We start from the raw sequence: 18,471 nt of genomic DNA on the forward strand, positions 1-18,471 counted from the left end.
GTGAAAGTATCTTTGTGAAATCTCAACATAGAAACAGATAAAAGCAGAGTGCATGAGGTGAGGCCTCTCTTAGGATCCCTGGGATCCAGGGAGCATCCCAGTTTGTAACCGCGGGCAGAGTGGGCCTGAGGCTGGGCCAGTCTGGTTTAAGACCCAGCTCTCTTTTACAGCTGTGGGATGCAGAAAATTTGCTCAGTCCTCAAGTCTTAGTTCCCACAGCTGTGGAGAGGGACGCCTTCACAGCTGCATCATCTACCGTACAAGTGGCCGGAGGAGGCCCCAGTGGGAGGATGAGCGCCCGCGCGGCGCAGCAGTTACGTGCTGTTACGGGATCACCCGGCTTGCTGGGCTGACTCCACGCGGAAGAATGCACTGCCGGGAAGGGGTTGGCAGAACGTGAAACCACAAAGCCCTCCTTGTAGGTCCCAGGAGGCGCAGAAGCCTACAGACTTTCCCCGTTTCCAGGCTCTTGCGTCTGAGGCCTGCAGGGCCTGCGTGCTGACTGCGAGGTGGCACAAGGCGGGACCCTTGGCGCCTGAGCATTTCTTTAATGGATTCAAGCACGTGGGGCGAGGGGCAACCTCCCGGGGCCGAAGAGGCCAAGGTCAGATCCTTAGGTGGTCAGCGCCTCCCGTCCCACAGCTGCCTCGGACACAAGGGCTCTTGGTTGACCCCCTGCTGACCCCGGGCTCCAGGCTCTGCCCTCCCTGCTGTTACATGCCGCCTCAGGAGAAATGGATAGCCAGCCTGGAGATTCCTGGCAGGCCGCCGGCTTGGCAGCTTCTTCCAGAACAGTCCGTGGAGTACAGACTGCTCCCTGTCTTCTTCCAGTCTAGTCCCTGGAGAGATTCCAATCTCCTGCTCTAGCCTTTCCCTTTTCTGCTTATCATGGGGAAGGAATATGCATCTAAGGCTTTAAATCACAAAGCCAGCGAGCCTGCACTTCACAGCAACAGAGCCCTTAGCAGTAGCGGCCTCAGTTCTCAGAGAGCTACACAAAGACCACAGAGAATTTATTACTGTTTTCAGTTTGCAAGTGGGGAATACACAACACTGGTCAGGAAGTGGAAGGCATTATGAATGGGAAAGCCTGAGAGTAGACAGGCACCCATTAACAACAGCAACAAAAATCCTGTTCCTTATAAAATAGGACTCTCAAAATGGGGGCATGATGGCTAGAATTTAAATATCCCAAGGTACTTTAAAAACCCAAGGGAGGGGCTCTTAACTATTTATACATTTTTTAAAAAAATGATCCTACTTTTTCTTGGAGGAGGACATTTTAGCCCTGATAGTGAGGCCCTTTCAATCTGACTTAGCAATGAAGGCAGGGACTTCCCAGGTGGCACTAGAGGTAAAGAACCCACCTGCCAATGCAGGAGACATAACAGATTATGGGTTCGATCCCTGGGTTGGGAAGATCCCTTGAACCCACTCCAGTATTCTTGCCTGGAGAATCCCATGGACAGAGGAGCCTGGCAGGCTACAGCCCATGGGGTCGCAAAGAGTCGAAACAACAGAAGCAATTTAGCAGCAAGCAGCAGTAATGAAGGCAAGGGTGAATTTGTGGGTTTGAAAGAGTTATTTTTTCTGTGGGGCCCAATATATTTTCCCACTGACTATAGTACAGCAAGTAGAGCTCTTGAGAATGCAGTGGACTTGACAGGGAGTAATTCTTCCAGAAAAAGCCTCTCCAGCTGACTAGTTTCAGGGGGAAATGCAGAGGAATCTCACTCCACAAGCTTGACATCCCTGTGGACTTGGGAACCAGCTCCGGGAGCCTGTTGGGCAGGGTTGCAGAGCCCTCTGGTGGACTACTGCTTGACTGCATTTATTATAAAGGCTCTGAATCTGATGGCCCAAGGTTACCCTTGAATTCAAGTACGTCACATGAGGGTGGCATTTTGATGGCTTCTTTAATGCGACGGGGTGAGGAAGAGAAGAGAGAGACCCACACCCTCAACCTGAAGGACAAGAAATATGCTCATTTTTCCGGGGGCTGGTAGAGAGGCTATTGCCCAGCAGGGGGATAATAAATCTTGAGAAGGAATAAGCCAGGGAATAAATTAACGAAGGCATAGTTCATCCGGGAGCTGCTGAAATGCATTTGCAGAATGATAGGTATTGGTAGACTGGGTCCAAAACGACCCAGAGTAAGGGGTTGCAATGGGAATTAAAAGTGGAAAATTCAAAGATAAAAAACAAATTTTTTAAGTAGAAAAAAAATTTAAAAGTCACATTTATCAAGATGAGGAAAGAGAGGTATAAACAGTGTTGAAGACAACTGGAGGTTTCTTGGGGCAAGAGTGATGCTCCAGAAAATACAGGTTAGATCCCAAGCATACATGAAGTGACAATCTTATAAAACACACCCTGAAGCCTCCCAGGTTTGTCTGTAGTGGCCGAAACCAAGTCCCTTATTTCTGTGGCAGCATTAGAGAAATTGTTTCCGGCTTAATTTGGACCCCAACCTTCCTTACTCCCCTCCATTCCCAGAGGTAACTAACCACTGTCTTTCTCCTCTGTTTTCTTTTAGGAAAGTGGTTACCTCTCTCATCTTTTCTATTCCCAGGGTGAAAATATAGGAAATGACGATCCATTCCTGGGTGGAAGGCCAGCGCTCCATCTTCACTAGCACGATGTAGTTGAACAGCATCAGGTATCCGATATATGCCAGCTGTAAGGAAACACAACAGAGTGCTCTGCCTGCGAAGACCCAGGAGTCATGCCCTTGGGCAAGGACGCGGTGCGGCAGGACACACCAGGGTCAGCAAGCAGGGCTAGTTATTCACGAGGAAATGAACTTCCAGGTGCTCAACTATCGAGAGAATTTTAAAAGACTATGATATTTGAAATAATTGATATTCAATCTTCCTTTTGAACCTTGCATGTCTCAGGTCCCCACATTCTGCTTGTACCAATGTGTCATGACGCACCATTTTGTTCTGCAATTACCCCATTTCTGGAGTCTTCTTGGCTAAAAAGGGAACCTCTTCTCTCAGGGACTGCTCTTGCTTATATATGAGGCTTGGGTCCTTGAACCAGGACAGCACAGGCAATTTTTGCCTGAAGAATGCCAGGTAAATTAAACGTCTATAAGAAGGAAAGGCAGACACATGTTATACTTGTAAATTGGTCAAAACAACATAAAAATAGCCTGGACTTCCTTGGAGCCCCACTTTAATTCTCTTCTGTGTTAACTTTTTTTTCCCTCCTATCTTAATGTGCTTGGCTTGGCAGTACCCTGGGAGGGTTATACCTCATCCCTGGCACGACTTTCCTGCCCTATCCAAGCTAGGATAGTCCTTCCGGGTTTCTCCTCCTTTGAAACAAAACAAGAGAAGACAAGCAATTTATAGGAAAGAATGGGTCTGCGAGGCTGACTGTGACTTGGAGTGAGATTTAATTCTCACGAGGCAGTAACCCTGGAGGTTGAGCCCTGATGGAACTGGCTGAGTGGCACTGTGTCCCAGGAATACCCCCCAGGGCTCAGGTTTGCTGACTGTCACTGGAGGATGCAGGGATGTCTAGATGAGTGGCGAGGAGGAGGGCTGGCGAGGCTCTTACATAAGAGGCTGAGGAAAAAATTCATCCTAGGGTGGGCAGTGGCAAAGAAGCTAAGCCTTTTCTAGGTGAGGCTTCAAGTTGAGCAATGTCCTTGGCTAGCTTTAGGGGCCTCAGGGGCTGTGAATAGGACCTGAGTAATTCAAAGCTGCACTCTTTGGAGCTTAGCAAAGAATAGGATATAGTGTGGGCAAAAGGACTGAGACCTTGAGAATTCTGGAGGAACAGGGTGATTCTGGAGCCCTGGAGGCTGCTTAGAAGGTGGAAAAACATGCAGCCTGGCTGGGGACACAGGGGTACGGGCAGCCCTGCAGAGCTAGAAAAACACTGCTTTCTCTCCTAATGGACCTCTTTTCTTCTTTCCTTCCCCCCTCCTTTTTTCCTCTTCCCCCTTTCCGTCTTTTTTCCCTTCCTCTTTACTTTTCCTCCTCCCCTTTCCTTTTTTCTTCCCATTTTCTTTTTTCCTTCCCCCTTTCTCTTTTTTCCATGTTTTTTCCTTCCCCCGTTTCTTCTTTTGTCTCCTCTTCTTTCTTTTTCATCTTCCTCCTTTTTCTTTCTTCCCCCTCCTTCCCTTTTTAAAAACAAATGAATACATAGATCCTGAATAAGACTTAACATTTTCTGAGACCTTGTTACGTTGATGGATTTACAGACACAGCTATTTAATTTCCCATCTCTCGAAGGGCTGGCATATGCATATATATGTTGGAGATCACGTATGAAAGTGAGAGGGCAGCTGAACAGACGCTGAAGAGTCAGCAAAGCTCCTTCTCTTCTTGCTGAGATTCGCTCCTGTACACCCACCCCGCCCAAGGACCACTCTTTATAACCACGCCTCAGTTCCTACCCCACCCACAGTGAGATCATTAACACCCTGTGAAAACCTCACCTGAAGAGAATCTTGTCTACTCAATGTGAAACGGAATAGGATGGTGTTTAAGGTGTAATTTGTTTTATACGGTTCCTGTTTACCATTATATACTGGCATCCACTCTCTAGTCCCTGTGAGTTCTGTACTTTACAAAACACAAGGAAAGGACTTTAATGGTTAAACGCTAAAATATACTCTCAGCCTCCTTCTGACCTGAAACCCTTCTCTTCTTAGTTGCTTCTTTCTCCTTGTTGGATCAAATTCCACTGCTTCTGGTGGGCCTTGTTAACTACCCAGGTTTTGTCATTTTACTTAATTCATTGCAAAACTTTCCAAACCCTTATCTTCTCTTGTCACAAGTAGGCCCAGTGACACACACACACACAATTCCTCCAGAACCTCTTCATGTCAGTACTTAAATAACTCCTTCATAAAAACAGGTACAGTGTAGTTGTTTGGCAGAAGGACTAGTGTTTGGTGGAAGGAATGTAGATGAAAAGTCAGTGACACTTGGATTTAAAAATCCTCCACTCAGCTGTATCTTTTTGTGCAAATCACTTCGCTTGCCTGGGCCTCCTTCTGTGAAATGGAGATGTTTGCAACTGACCCTGCAGAGCTTTTGGAAGGACAGGGAGACGGGAATATGCATCTCTCTCCTGACACAGCCCAGTGAAGGGTGGCTGACGTTATTATACACCTCTGTTTTCAAGAAACTTCTATTCTTCTTACTTCTGCTTACCTCAGTCCTTCCTTTTTACCCCTGTTCATTATTCATACCTCTGTTCTTGTTTCTTTTTTAAATTGACCTCATTGCCTATGCTTCCTCCAGGACCTTCCCTTTTAGCTCCTGCCTGTTTTTTAAACCATAACTACTCTACAATGCTTTCCCTTCCATTATCAAGCTACAATATACTATTTGGGGACAACTCTCAAAATACGGACTTCCAAAAATAGGGCTTTGAACATGCTTCAATGGTACAACAGAGGACTGACTACTTAGAAACAACCTGTCTTAGAACTCGCTAACATTCATGGGCCTTGCTGCACAGGACCCTGACAGGACATGGTTTAATGGCTGTGGGTGTATGTGTGAATATATGTTCATATATACATACTTGTATATATCCTGTAAGCTTTAACAGGCTGTGTGTGGAATTCCATAATTTTGAAAAGAAACATAACCTTATGATTCTTAGTTTAGTGGGACTCCTTTAAGAATCTGTTTATTTACTTATGTATTCTTATAAAATTTCCATTAACCAAGATGCATGACTCCTAAAGTATGAAAAGCAAGCAACCAAAGCCTGCTGAAGCTGCCTGGGGGTCCCTGGTGGGGCTCGGCCATTCCTCACTTCTTCCCGGGCCTTTTCCTAACGCCACAGGAGTGTGGAAGGGCTGCATGCTGTCGGCAGATGAAGAGTCTGCTCTGCTGGAAAAGCCCAGAGCGCAGCGGTGCCCTCTGACCTGGCACCATGGTACCGTGAACTGGTGTCCTCTCCCACTGGGCCCTAGGAACAGCTCTCACACAAGCCAGTCTGGGAGCCAGCTGGAACAGCAGAGGACTCACGGCTCTCTGGAAACTTGCTAAGACAGGGAACCGACGTTATGTGGAAGTGAGGTGTGCCTTACCTTTCAGAACCTTGGGACTGTAGAACGCGATACTTTTGGAAACTGGGGTGGGAACTACTCTTACAGACAAAAAAGAAAAGCAAATGGGCCCTTTGATTTAAAGCTGCATTTTACTGGTCAGCATCTCTGGGGATTTTAAAGATTGACACTCCACATCTCCATTTACTTCCTTGAGGCCTGGGCTTTGTCAGTGCATATGGATTTCTGGAAGTCATTGTGGAAACACAGTCGGACACAACTGGAGCATCGGTCTAAGGGGTATGTGGAGGGTAATCCAGTCAGCCATGAAGAAAGGACCTGGACACGTGCCCTCCCCCGCTTCTCGGAGAGGTAGCCCCACAACCTGCAGTATATTGTACAAGGAAAGCAGTGTGCCTATGCTTCCTGGACCACAAGACTCACCTGAGAACTTAAACTGCCTCTCAGGCTCCTCCCTAGAGATTCATTTAGTTGGGGCTATGATAGGGTCAGGAATTTGCATTCCTAACACAAGCCTTTAGCATCATGGAAGTTTTAGAAATACCAGGCTGAAAACTCAGCCCTTTGTCTAGAGTAATGGTTCTCATCCCTGGCTACTCATTGCAACCACTTGGGAGCTTTGAAACATCCTGATGTCTAGGCTGTGCTCCAGACCAATAACATTAGAATCTCCAGGAAAAAGAACCCATGACTCTTTTAAAATATAGATTAAATAGAACCCAGGTGTTTTTTTCTTAGTACTCCAGGTGATTCCAGTGTATGGCCAAGGGTCAGAACCATTGGCCAGGGCATTTGTGACCTAAAAATATTCATGGCTAACAAACTGCTACAGCTACATGAAGGGAACTAGAAAAATCAAGGAAGTAAAATTAATACAGAACACAAGAAAAAAAAAGATGTCTCAGAAGGATAAAAGAATCACATACTCCATTTGTGCAGGTGATAGATAATTCCTGAAACTACTACTTCTATTGGCTTCTTTTATGCTCTAGAAAAGGAATCTGTAAACATTTTCTGTAAAGGACCAGATAGTTAAGATAGTTAAAGGTTTCTGTGGGTCAAATGGTCTCTATTGCAAGTGACCAACTCAAAAGTTGGAGCATAAAAGCAGCCAGATTACAGGTAAATGAATGGGTTGGGTTGTGTCCCAGTAAAACTTTATCTATGGACATATAATTACATGTGAATTTCATGTGTGACAAATTCATCTTCAATTGGTTTTATTTCAACTCTTTAAAAAAGTAAAAAACACTTTTAGCTCACGGGCCACAATAATGGGCAGTGGGCTGGATTTGACCCATGAGCTGTGGTTTGCCAAATTCTGACCTAGGCTGAGACAATTAAAGCAGTCTAACATAAAGGAAAGGGCAGACCTGGGCATAAAATACAATAAAAAACATTATGTTAGTTTAGGAAAAGTATATACAAAGCACCTAGCAGAGTGCCTCATAGTAGGTGTTCAATAAATGACAGTCTATCATTGTTGAGTGGATGGATGAATAAAGCACTTGATCTGCAATTGGTCTAGCCTAGGAATAACAAGTTACATTTATCTTATGCTTAATGTGTTCCAGGCACTGTTCTAAGTGCTTTACATATTTTAACACATTTAATCTTTACCAATCCTTATAAAGTAGGTACTATTATTATCCCCATCTTAAGAAAACTGGGAACAGAGTGTTAAGGTAAATTGCTTAAGGTCACACGATAATAAAGAGACCCAGAAAGGATTTGTACTTAGGCTGTCTGACTCCAAAGTCCATGCTTGCCACTGGTTGTCAGAAAACAAATATCTGCATGCAATATATAAATAGAAATGATTTTTGCATGCCTTAGTTATTTTGGGGGGTAGAGAATACTTTTCTTTTTTTAATGTTAATAAATTAAAATTTTTACTTCCTTTTACTTTATTTATGTTTTGATAATTTCTCATCCTATTTCAAGGCTATACTTTAAAGCAGTGATTTTTAGTATGTGCCATTTACCCCGCGAGGAGACATCTGGCAATCTCAGTGTGTTTATCACTTCTGGGGTTGGAGACGGCTACTGACACCTAGTGGACAGAGGCCAGGATGCGGCTCTGCATGTTACAATGCACAGGGCTGCCCTCCTTAATAAAGAATTATTCTGCTCCAAATGTCAACAGTGATGAGGTTGGGAAAGCCTGACTTAAAGCCATCATTCAGTGTCAGCACACAGGACCACACAAAAAGTACCTCATCTAGTCATCTGCGTCATCTCGGCCTCAGACTCAGATTATCCTGCCGCTGACTCAAGTGACTCGTGTGTAGCTGGCTGTAAGAAAGGCCAAAAATGCAGATGCACTGCTTTCCACCTGGCCCCACTCCACAGTGGCTGGAGAGCAGCAGAAATGACCTGGGTCAAAACTTACCTTAAGCTTAAAATATCATGAAAAACAGAGGCAGAAAACTAGCAGTCAGGCCATTTCTCCCCTCTCAGGAGGCTATTTCAGGGATAATCTTTCATCTTGTGGGCAGAAAATATGTGCAGGGTATGCTTACTGGACAGTATTTGCTGTGATTGTAGGTTTCTTTACATGTTTTTTGCTATTTTGTTTGCATGTTGTTTGTGTCAGAGCAAGAAAGCTTATTTGATGACGTATTATATTGGGAGTAATTACACACTTCTGATCCCCATCTTAAGTGGTTTTTCTTCTAATACTCTGCTCAGCCCACCAACTGTCACCCTAAAACCAGGACTGACATCTAAAATGGGCAACTCTGATCCAGCACTCATCCATCCAGAACATGGAAGCATTTTGTAAAAGGACCTCTATTTCCCTTCTAGACTCGACTCACATTCATCTCATCTCTATTTCTGTTAGCTCTTTTACCATTTCCTTTATTTTCTGCAAGGAGGAGAAATGTAGAAACTGTGGAAGCTGCCTCACAAGCTCCACAAATCTTGCAAAGCTATAGGAAAAAGCAAGGTCATACAACTGTTATTCCTGCCTGTGTGGTCCTTATATTATGACTCGAAGAAGAAACTGATGCTGACTCTCTGTGGCCATCCACTAAAAAGGAGAAAAGGAAAGGTACTTACAGTGTAGAACCAGAACTTCACAATGGGTGCATTGTAGAATTCATAGATTTTTCTGCCCAGGGGGATTAACCGGTGTCTGCTCTGAACTTCTTCTTCATCCTTCTTCCTGGAGGACTCCCCGTTGTTTCTTCCCAACATTGCCTATGGTGGAAGAGGACCCAAAGCATCACAGCAGGGTTCTGGAGAGCAGGTAGTTCAACATGCTCATTTTATAGATGGGAAAGTGTGTTCACAGAACTGGAGAGCTTTGTTCAGGGTCCTCAGAGAGTTGGAGATTGTGCCTTCTCTAGGTGTGCGTTTGCATTACACATAGAATCTATATACCCTTTGCCTGGGATGGAAGGCCTTAGGGATATTTCTTGATTGTTCTCATCTCTTCCTCCCTGGAATCTCTGGAAGATGAGGTGTTGGAAGATACCCAAAGTTCTGAGAGGCAGAAAGAGCATAACCTGGAAAGACCAGGAACCTCTCATTCCTCCCAACCCCTTCTTTTCCTTTATCATGAGACAGGCAGGTCTGGGTTATTTACTCAAGCTAATGACTCTCAAGTCAAGGGTACCTTAGACTAGTCATGCCTTATTTGTCCAAAGGTTATGGATATTCAAGAGGTTTAGTTATCTGAAGTGCCCGAGCTTAGGTTAGGAGCATCTGCTCAACTTTTAGGCTATGCCTTGGTTTCCTGATTTTAAACCCTGCGAAGCCTTAGTCTGGTGATTCCTGGGCACATTGCATTCCTCTGCATGCGAGAGTCAACCAGATGGGACTAGAAGTCAGGCCTGACTTGAAAAGGCCCTCATTTTTAAGTTGCTGCAGATTTCCTTAAATCAATTATTTCCTTCTCACTATTGACAGCAGCAGGAGCAACAGTGATTAAACATCACAAAAAAGGCAGAACTTGAAAAAAGGCAGACATTCAGAAAGAAGATTGGTCCTAATCTGGACACTTAGCATCTGTGGCACATTGGGCAAATTATTTTAACCTCTCTGAGATTTAGTTTCTTTAACTGTAAAATAAGGGTAGCAATAGCACCTGATAGAGGGTTGGTCTACAAATCAGTCAGCATCTGGCATTTAACAAGTGCTCAGTAAATATTGTTGTTTAGTCGCTAAGACAAGTCTGACTTTTTTGCGACCCCATGGACTGTAGCCTGCCAGGTTCTTCTGTCCATGGGATTTCCCAGGCAAAAGTACTGAAGTGGGTGGCTATTCCCTTCTCCAGGGGATCTTCTCGACCCAGGGATCCAATCCACATCTCTTGGGGATCCAATCCACATCTCTTGCATTGGCAGGCAGATTCTTTACCACTGAGCCATCAGGGAAGCCTCAGTAAATATTAGCTGGTCTTTAAAGTGAACTAGACTTTCTCAGATTCTCTTGACTGAAATGATCTAGTTGCGATATCTCACCAGAAAAAAGTGTGTTATTAGGGGTCTATTATACCATAATTTCTTGGGTTTAATTCTTTCTATGTTGTTCTAAGCGAGGTTAGTTCTACAATGTTTGGCAGAGGAAATTTTTATTAAGTGTGAGAAAAGGGTAGAATCTTACAACTACTCAGAGACTGACGAGGGCTTGGGAGAAGAAAAAGCACTAGGAATAATGGCTTAAAGTTGAAGATCTAATCACCAAAATAATTTACCCTGAAATTGGTAGCAGAGACGACCAACAGGTGATTCTGGCTTCAAACCACCTTACCCACAATATGAAATATTAGTTTCAACTATTTCTGTCATTACCTCAAATATTCACTTTACTTAAATATCTAACAATCACAAATGGTTTACCTGTAACCAGAGAATTATAGGAGAGGGTAATTTCCATTCCTTTATTGACCCTCTGACTGGAAAAGTACCTTGAACTAATGAATAAGTAAGACTCCATACTATGGCCTATCTAGGTATTTATTTTGATCAGTGAGCTTCATGATAGATACTAGACAGCAATAGGGTTCTATAAATATTGATCATTAACCTCAAGAAACTCTAAAGGTACATGATATTTGCCTTCTATAATTTATAATCTATATAACACAGTTATCCTACTTCTGTTTATTTATATGCTCAAAAATACAGGATCATTTTGGTAGACACTAAAGGCAGCCTGGAGGGCTTTAGGCATCTCAGAGAATAGCATCTTGGGGTAAACTCTAGGGACAGTGGCTTTTTCAACAGTTACAACAATGCCTTTGGTCTCTGGATGTATTGAGACTTCATTAGGCAAAATTCAAGACACTGGCAAGGCAGGTAAAACAAAAAGAAAAACAGAACAATCTATTTTGCCTTAAATATTCAAAAGTATTTCAAAGTGAGTACACTTCTAAGAGGCTTGTCCTTCATGGTTTAAGTAAAGCACTTTTGGCATTTCATTAATTCCAGCCTAAGCAGCTTAACTTGCTGATTTTGTTGATTTCTTTTTCCAGTAGTCAAACATTTCCTTTGGCTACATTTCTTAAAGCAGATTGCAACAGGGTCGAATTCAGACAAGACTGCACAACATGGATTTCAGAATCTTTGCTGGCTGGACACAGATGTCAAGCCTGGGAAAGATCCTTTGAGGTGAACTAAGCTATTGAAGGCTACTAAACTGAAGCAAACTGAGGCTGATATTTCATGTACAACTTTGGAAGGGCCAAGGGAAAATGTTCTATTCCAAGAGAGGATATATCAGTTTAACACAGAAGCTCAAATATCAGTCCTACGAAGGGAGTGGAGTTGTCAACAAGTTGCATTTTCCAATTCTGTTCAGAGTGAGCTGAGACCAATGGTCCAGCAGTAACAGAACTTATCACTGGGGTCTAAAGAAGCACCACATTAAAAAAGGTGCTGTCCAACTCTGATTTTGCCAGCCCATCAGTCCCTTCCTTTCATTCTCCCTGCTGTTTTAGCCTGTGGAGAATCAGTTCAGGCATTAATGCTACTGTGGTATCTTCTATTTGGGTTCTCAGTAGTCAACAGCAGGGGCTATTCTCTGAGAAGCAAAATTTGCTCTCAGTCCAGAGATGCACCTTTCATTGTGGCTTCTTGAAACATCAGATCCTCAAAACTCTGAATGGAGCAGGAAAGGGAGCTGCCTCTGTTTTCCTCCTTGAGACCCAACCAGAGAGAATACTGCTTTAGCTTCTGACTACCTTCCTAGTTTCCTACTTTGAGCCCTCCTAGGATGTACACCAAAGTCAAGGCCATGTCAAACTTGACATAGGAGGCTCATGCATCCCTATTGGATTCTCTTTACTACATGGCAGACCAAACCAGCTGAGCTCCTACATTTGCGACTAGGAAGAAACTCCTTGCATCCCTTAGCTTTATCAGTTAAAAGTGTGGCCAGTGGAGTCTGCATGTCTGGGTTCTAATCCTGGCTTTGGTACTAATTAGGTGGATATCCTCAGGCCACTTAACCTATCTTGAATCTCAGCTTCCTCATCTGTAAAATGGTATAATAATAGTACCTACCTTGCGAACTTGCTTTGAGGATTCCATGAGTAAGTGTAAGTAAAGCGTTGAACACCATTATAACAACATTAACAAACATTTATCTCATGATAGGCACAAGTATACATTAGTTACATGTAAGCTTTTCACATTATTTACATGTACCTGTGAGCTATTGATAATAATAATAATAATGTTATTATTCTCATATTAGAGGTTAAGAAACTGTGCCTGAGGTCCTACAGTGAGTAGGTGATGGGGCAGGATTCTGCTGAAGTATTTAATAAAGATCCGATATTACTACCACCAATGTTTCTGCTAATGATCAAAATATGGTTTCCTATACTTGAAGGGGTTCAGAGGCCAAAATTAAGGTCAGATCGTTAGGGAAGACAGTCATTTGATCCTAACATAGAGGGAAGCAGATGCCTCAGCTGATTTATAGGAGGATCCTGAAACTGAAAGCAAACACTGGACTTCAACTCAGTGAGTGAAAAGCTGTGGCTTGATGCTTATACACTGTTATACTTGGGGCTGGGAATGTGCCTGCAAATAGATCTTTAAGAAAGACCTGCTGGAAGGAAATGGCATTTATCTGGAGGAAAAACAACTCACAGGGTGTTCCCATTAGGATAATAATGCAAAGGCCTTTTGTCACCTGAGCAAAGTTATTAGTTTCTCCCCAAACAACTTCTTCTGGCTCATCACGGTCACCGGTCAGAGTGATGGGGGATATCCAGGAAGTCCTAAGGAGTTGTTGCCTTATGTCACCAATGCTCTGAAGACTTGTTTGTCCCTTTAACAGCCTGTGATATTTTTAAACTTTGAATACAATCCAGTGGCAGTCACACTGATCTCCAGTTAGAGTTGCGGGAAGCTGTCCCATGCCCAGCTGCCCCCAATCGCCCTACAGAACAAAGGATCCATGCTCTATAATTATACCAGGAAGAGCTAATAAAAGCCTTCCATACAAACCTCAAAATTCAATTAGTCCTGCATTTGTGAGCCTGACCTCGAAGACAGATAAAGGCTTAGCTTCTGATCAGCACAACAGTTTCAGTTCAGTGGAGCCGGCTGCTCCCAAATCAGATTCCCTTTCCTCTTCATGTGCTAAGACCGCCACATCACCTGGTTGTTTATAAAGTATTGCCTATTTGGAAGATTCAGACTGTCTTGCTTTTGAATTTCACTGGGTTGTTGAGTGCCACTTATCCTGGCCAAAGGATTAGAATTAGACCCTTTAGTTATTTGTACATAGAGAGGACACTGTTTTTTGGGGGGTGGGGGGTGCATAGCACACAGCATGTGGGATCTGAGTTCCCCAACCAGGGATTGGACCTGCCGCTGAACCAGAAAGGAAGTCCCCGAGAAGACACTTTTATAATACCCTGGTCTCAATATTTAAATGGAACTAACTGGTGGGAAGGTGACCTCAAGAGTTGCTAAATCTTAAGTCATATCCACGGGAGAGGTGGGTTAGCCGGTCTCCCCTCCTGCAATAACTGCATAGTTTTTTCTTACTGTCAGTTCCATGTCCTCTTCATCTTTTTCCTTCGTGGGCTTCTCTGGTTCTTCTTGCTCCTTCTCTTGGAGGTGGATTTCCTGGGCCTGAGTCATATAGGGCATGTCATCTTTGTTCTTGAACTCCAAGCTGAGAATTGAAGGAGGAAGTAGAATTCCCAGAATTACCTAAAGTAATAATAATGATAATAATAATAATCACATTTAAAGGATTAAGATAAGGGTGGTTGCTTAGAATCAGAATGCCTGCGGTGTGGGGTCTGTGTGTGTGTGCACATGTGGGTGTAGGAGTGTTGGGTGTGCCCAGAGTGAGGACCTGCATATCTGAATAACTAAGTACATCCACGCTAAGAGAGTTCCGTCTGCCCACGTGACTGGGAGCTGTTAACTGTTAACTCACAGTAGCTCAGTCTGATTTTGGCAAGACAAAGCGTCTTACTCAAATACATCTTACCCAATTACACCTACTTTGCACAGGGGAAACTGAGGGAAAAGACCTTACCCAAGACAAATACAGGAAAAAATTCAGATTCCCAGTTAGTCACGTGATAGCACTTAACTTTGTGAAATCAATTCATATGTATGTCCACTGGCATTTATTTACTCATATGCCAAGTGGAATTGATTATGTATCATCTGGTTATCTGTGTAAAAAATACTGTCCTAAGTTGACCTCAAGAAAATCTAGGTAAGAAAATATGCTATTCATTTTAGCATCCCTCAGCATTTCGTATTATCCAGCAGAAACACACACACATATACACACACTCGCACACACACATACATGTATACATACACATACGGGCTCTGTGTCACTATGAGAAGCCCCTGCACCAGGCCCCAGGAGGCCCCCCACCATGTTTCACTATCAACCACATGAGAGATCCAGAACCAGAACCTCACTGTTTCCCGATACCAAGTTTCTGACACCTGATTTGTGCTCCCTAAATCTTCTCCCATCTCTTCCCTCAATCCCCAAATGGTTTATGTACAAGCTTCTGAGTACAACCCTCCTTGAAGAAAGTGTACCAACGTGACGGGCTAAGAGAGGTCATGAAGGGCAAGTAAAAATGATCCTCAAGCAAGGAGGCAAGGACAGCCTGCGCTTCAGTGCCCAGGGACCCGAGAGCAGCTAAGCGAAAGGGGAGCGTGGGGGCCCTGCCTCAGGGTGCCTGGCAGGCCAGGGAAGGCTCAGATGGCAGGCCTGGCAGCCTTCAGGGGACACGACACCCTGTCCTCGGAGCTGAGAGCCAGTTTTGGCATTGTTTGCAGTATGGTGCTGGAATGTCCATGACCCACTTCATGGAACCCTTCTGTGACTCTGGGCCAAGAGCCCACAGACAGCGTGGAGTGGGGGAGAGGTGCTGGCTCTATCAGGGTGGCACCAGCAGACTGCTCTGGTTTGGTGGCCCTTTTGTTGTGGGCTGACCTCAGAGTCACCTAGATCAGGTTGTTCTAGGTAAATATGAGCCTGGCTGGTTTCAGTTGCAACAGTTACAAACTAAAAAAATAAAGCATTTTTAAACATTCTTTCAATCTCCTCCTTTCCCCATTTTGTCTTTTAAAAAACTTTCAGTTTAATGTTTTCCTGTAAAACACAGAAGAAAACATAAAAAAGTCAAAAGCCACTGATTATCCTATTTCTTGTATTTTCAACCCCAGGGATAAGTACTACAATAAGTTTACTGTGTATCCTTTTTGTTTTTTAAAAATATGAAGTTATATGGATAGAACTATATACATACATGCACTTTAAAAAACAACAAAATATGGTCTTAGGCTGCATATTGGTCTGCAACTTGTTTTTCTTCACTGAAGAATGGATCAGGATTATCTGGCATATAAAATATTTATTTTATTTTTTACATTTAAAAAATTTTTTTAATTTTATTTTTTACATATTTATTTACATATAAATCTATCTTATTTTTTATTTCATTAAAAAAATTTCTTAAGTTTAGCTGGTAAGAGCCAGTGTCTCTTTATGACACGGTGCCAAGGGAGGGCCAAGGTGTTCAGGCTTGCATGGAGGTAAAAGGTTGTCTAGGTAAGTGTCTCCTGGTGTAGCATGGCTTGTGACAGAGCAAATGGTACCTCCTATGGTACCTGTGTGTGACCGTCACCTTTAGGTCTTCTGAGAAGTATTACTGTCTATGCATACCATCTCCAGAGGCTCTTTTTTTTTGTTCTTTTCCTCTTGGTCTGGCCACACGGCAGGCGGGATCTTAGTTTTCTGACAAGGGATCAAACTGTGCCCCTGCAGTGGAAGCATGGAGTCCCAACCACTGGACTGGCAGGAAGTCCTACCTAGATGTTCTAATTTAGCAAAATTTGGGGTTGGCCCTCATTTCCGTATTTTACAAAAGCCCCATTATACAGAAGATTCTGATGCATAGCTGGGGCTTAGAAGTCCTCTCCCAAGTTAAGAGGATCCCTGCTACCATTGCAGATTTGGCTTGGAAAACTCCCACCACCCCCCTGGTCCTCAAAGCCAACAGAGCCTTCTGGGAGCACTGACCTTGAGGCCTGAGTTCTTGCGCATCCGGAGCCGACCCATCCACATGTCTGTGAGCAACATCTGGCTACACGTGTGTGCGATGAAGTCACGGTGCTTGGCAGCTACCGCAAGCTGTAGGCACGTGGCATTGCTCCAGTTCTTCAGTTCATACGTCAGCAGTTTCATGGCCAGCTGCTCATCCTGCTTGTAGGACTGGTCCAGGAGCTCCACGGCCAGCTGGCCAAAGTCCCTGAAAGAGAGAACGTGAGGAGCTGTCTTTTGGCGCTCTTGGAGACTTAGGTGATGAAAGTGGCAGCCCAGTGACCAGGCCATGTGTGGTTTAGTTGTTCCTTATGGGGTCTAGTCTGTTCATTAATTCACCCAGCCAACACCATTAAGAATCCACTGTGTGCCAGATATGGAGTTTAGAAGTGGGGGTGTAAGTCAAATTAGTCATGATCCCTGCACTCAGGGCCCCAAATTCAAGGCATATGGATGGGTGAGGCAGATCCACAAATCAGAGTACAGTATATCTTCTTAAATGCAACAGACCTCAGTTCATAGTTAAGCCTTGTCAACCACAAGTGTGTGATCTTGGACGAGTGACATAAATTCTCAGTCTCATTTTCTGTAGGTGTAAAGTGTGTATTTTAAGAGGTCTTACCTCTTGGGGCAGTTGAGAGGGTGAAATGAAATCTATGCATCTGTGTGTACCTCTGCATCTAGCACTGTGTACCCTAGGTGTTAACTGTCTGTGTCCATCTTCTGTGTGCACCTTTGGGTGGATACTGCCTCCTCTTAAAGTACTGGATAGCTCAGACAACCAGTATTTGGGGTCCATCTTCCCTTCTCTGCCCCTGACCACCCCATTTGCTGGACTGTCCAACCTGGAGTTGTGGTTCAGCTCCTGAGAGATGTCATCTACCATGTCGTTCTCAGAAGCCTCGTGGGCCATGGCTTTGCAGAGCTTACAGGCCACCAGGGCCTTGGCCATGGCCTCCTCGCCATGCTGCCAGAAGAACAGGGCCATCTTCTGCCGCTTCATCAGGACGGCCCACACCATCAGTTCATGAAAAGGGAAAGGGAAGTGGTTGATCTCAGGGTCATCCAAGTCAATGTCCACCTCTTCTTCACGCTTCTTGGTTGTCTTTCTTCCTCGCCTCAAAGGAACATCATCCTGTAATTTTAGGGAAAAAAACATAGAGATGGAGTTAGAAATGAATCCAATCAATTCAGTAAATAGTTCCTGTGTATCTACTACTAGCTCAGCCCTGGGATAGATACAGAAAGAAATGAACTATCCTAGCTTCTATTCTAAAAGAACTCACAAGTTCATGCATGCCTAACTTTAAAACAAGCTATAATAAATGCAGAAGCACAGTCCTATGAGAACAAGACAGTGTTAGACTTTAATTTTAAACAAGTCTTTCTCAACGGACTTTTTAAAAAACAAAACAAAACTTTCATCTATTCTTTTCCTCTACAGGTAGGGTCATTTGTACCTCATGATGGACAGCATTACCCTTTCTGCTGAAAGGACAAGGACATCCTATACTTGCAATTGGATATAGGATAATAACCACATGAACAGAAGATGGGAGACAGATGCTCTATCTCGAGTTTCTGCATACTTCATTAGATTCATTTGTGAAGAATTTCTGGCCTTTGGGTCTGTTGCCGTTTGTAAGCACCCATGAGTAGATTTCACTTACTGGAACCTATATGCTTTCTTGGTTTTTAAGTTAGTATTTCAAATATGATTTATTTTTGTTTGGAATGCTAATATAACCTCATGATAGAATTTTCAAAGCTACTGTGACTACCCCCTTGTCACTGGGAAAAATGTCACTTCCTTATTTTAGAATCATGTACTAAGTCCTACCACTGGAATGAACTTATATATATATATATATACATAC

At 43.7% G+C, this 18,471-nt stretch overlaps 1 protein-coding gene across 10 annotated transcripts in view; it reads right to left on the minus strand.

Annotated features, from left to right (window-relative positions):
• Positions 1-18,471, minus strand: part of TRPM3 (transient receptor potential cation channel subfamily M member 3) — a 283,598-nt gene that overhangs the window by 65,456 nt on the left and 199,671 nt on the right. For all 10 annotated transcript variants that reach the window (XM_065907659.1, XM_065907658.1, XM_065907657.1 and 7 more), the window contains 5 exons: positions 17,440-17,729; positions 16,574-16,802; positions 14,056-14,223; positions 9,107-9,247; positions 2,549-2,677 (listed from right to left, as the gene is read on the minus strand). In XM_065907659.1, the coding sequence (XP_065763731.1) occupies positions 2,549-2,677; positions 9,107-9,247; positions 14,056-14,223; positions 16,574-16,802; positions 17,440-17,729 (957 nt within the window). The remainder of the gene's footprint in view (positions 1-2,548; positions 2,678-9,106; positions 9,248-14,055; positions 14,224-16,573; positions 16,803-17,439; positions 17,730-18,471) is intronic.

This window comes from Muntiacus reevesi, chromosome 17 (genome assembly GCF_963930625.1).
Source record: "Muntiacus reevesi chromosome 17, mMunRee1.1, whole genome shotgun sequence".
In the NCBI taxonomy this organism is placed as follows: domain Eukaryota; kingdom Metazoa; phylum Chordata; class Mammalia; order Artiodactyla; family Cervidae; genus Muntiacus; species Muntiacus reevesi.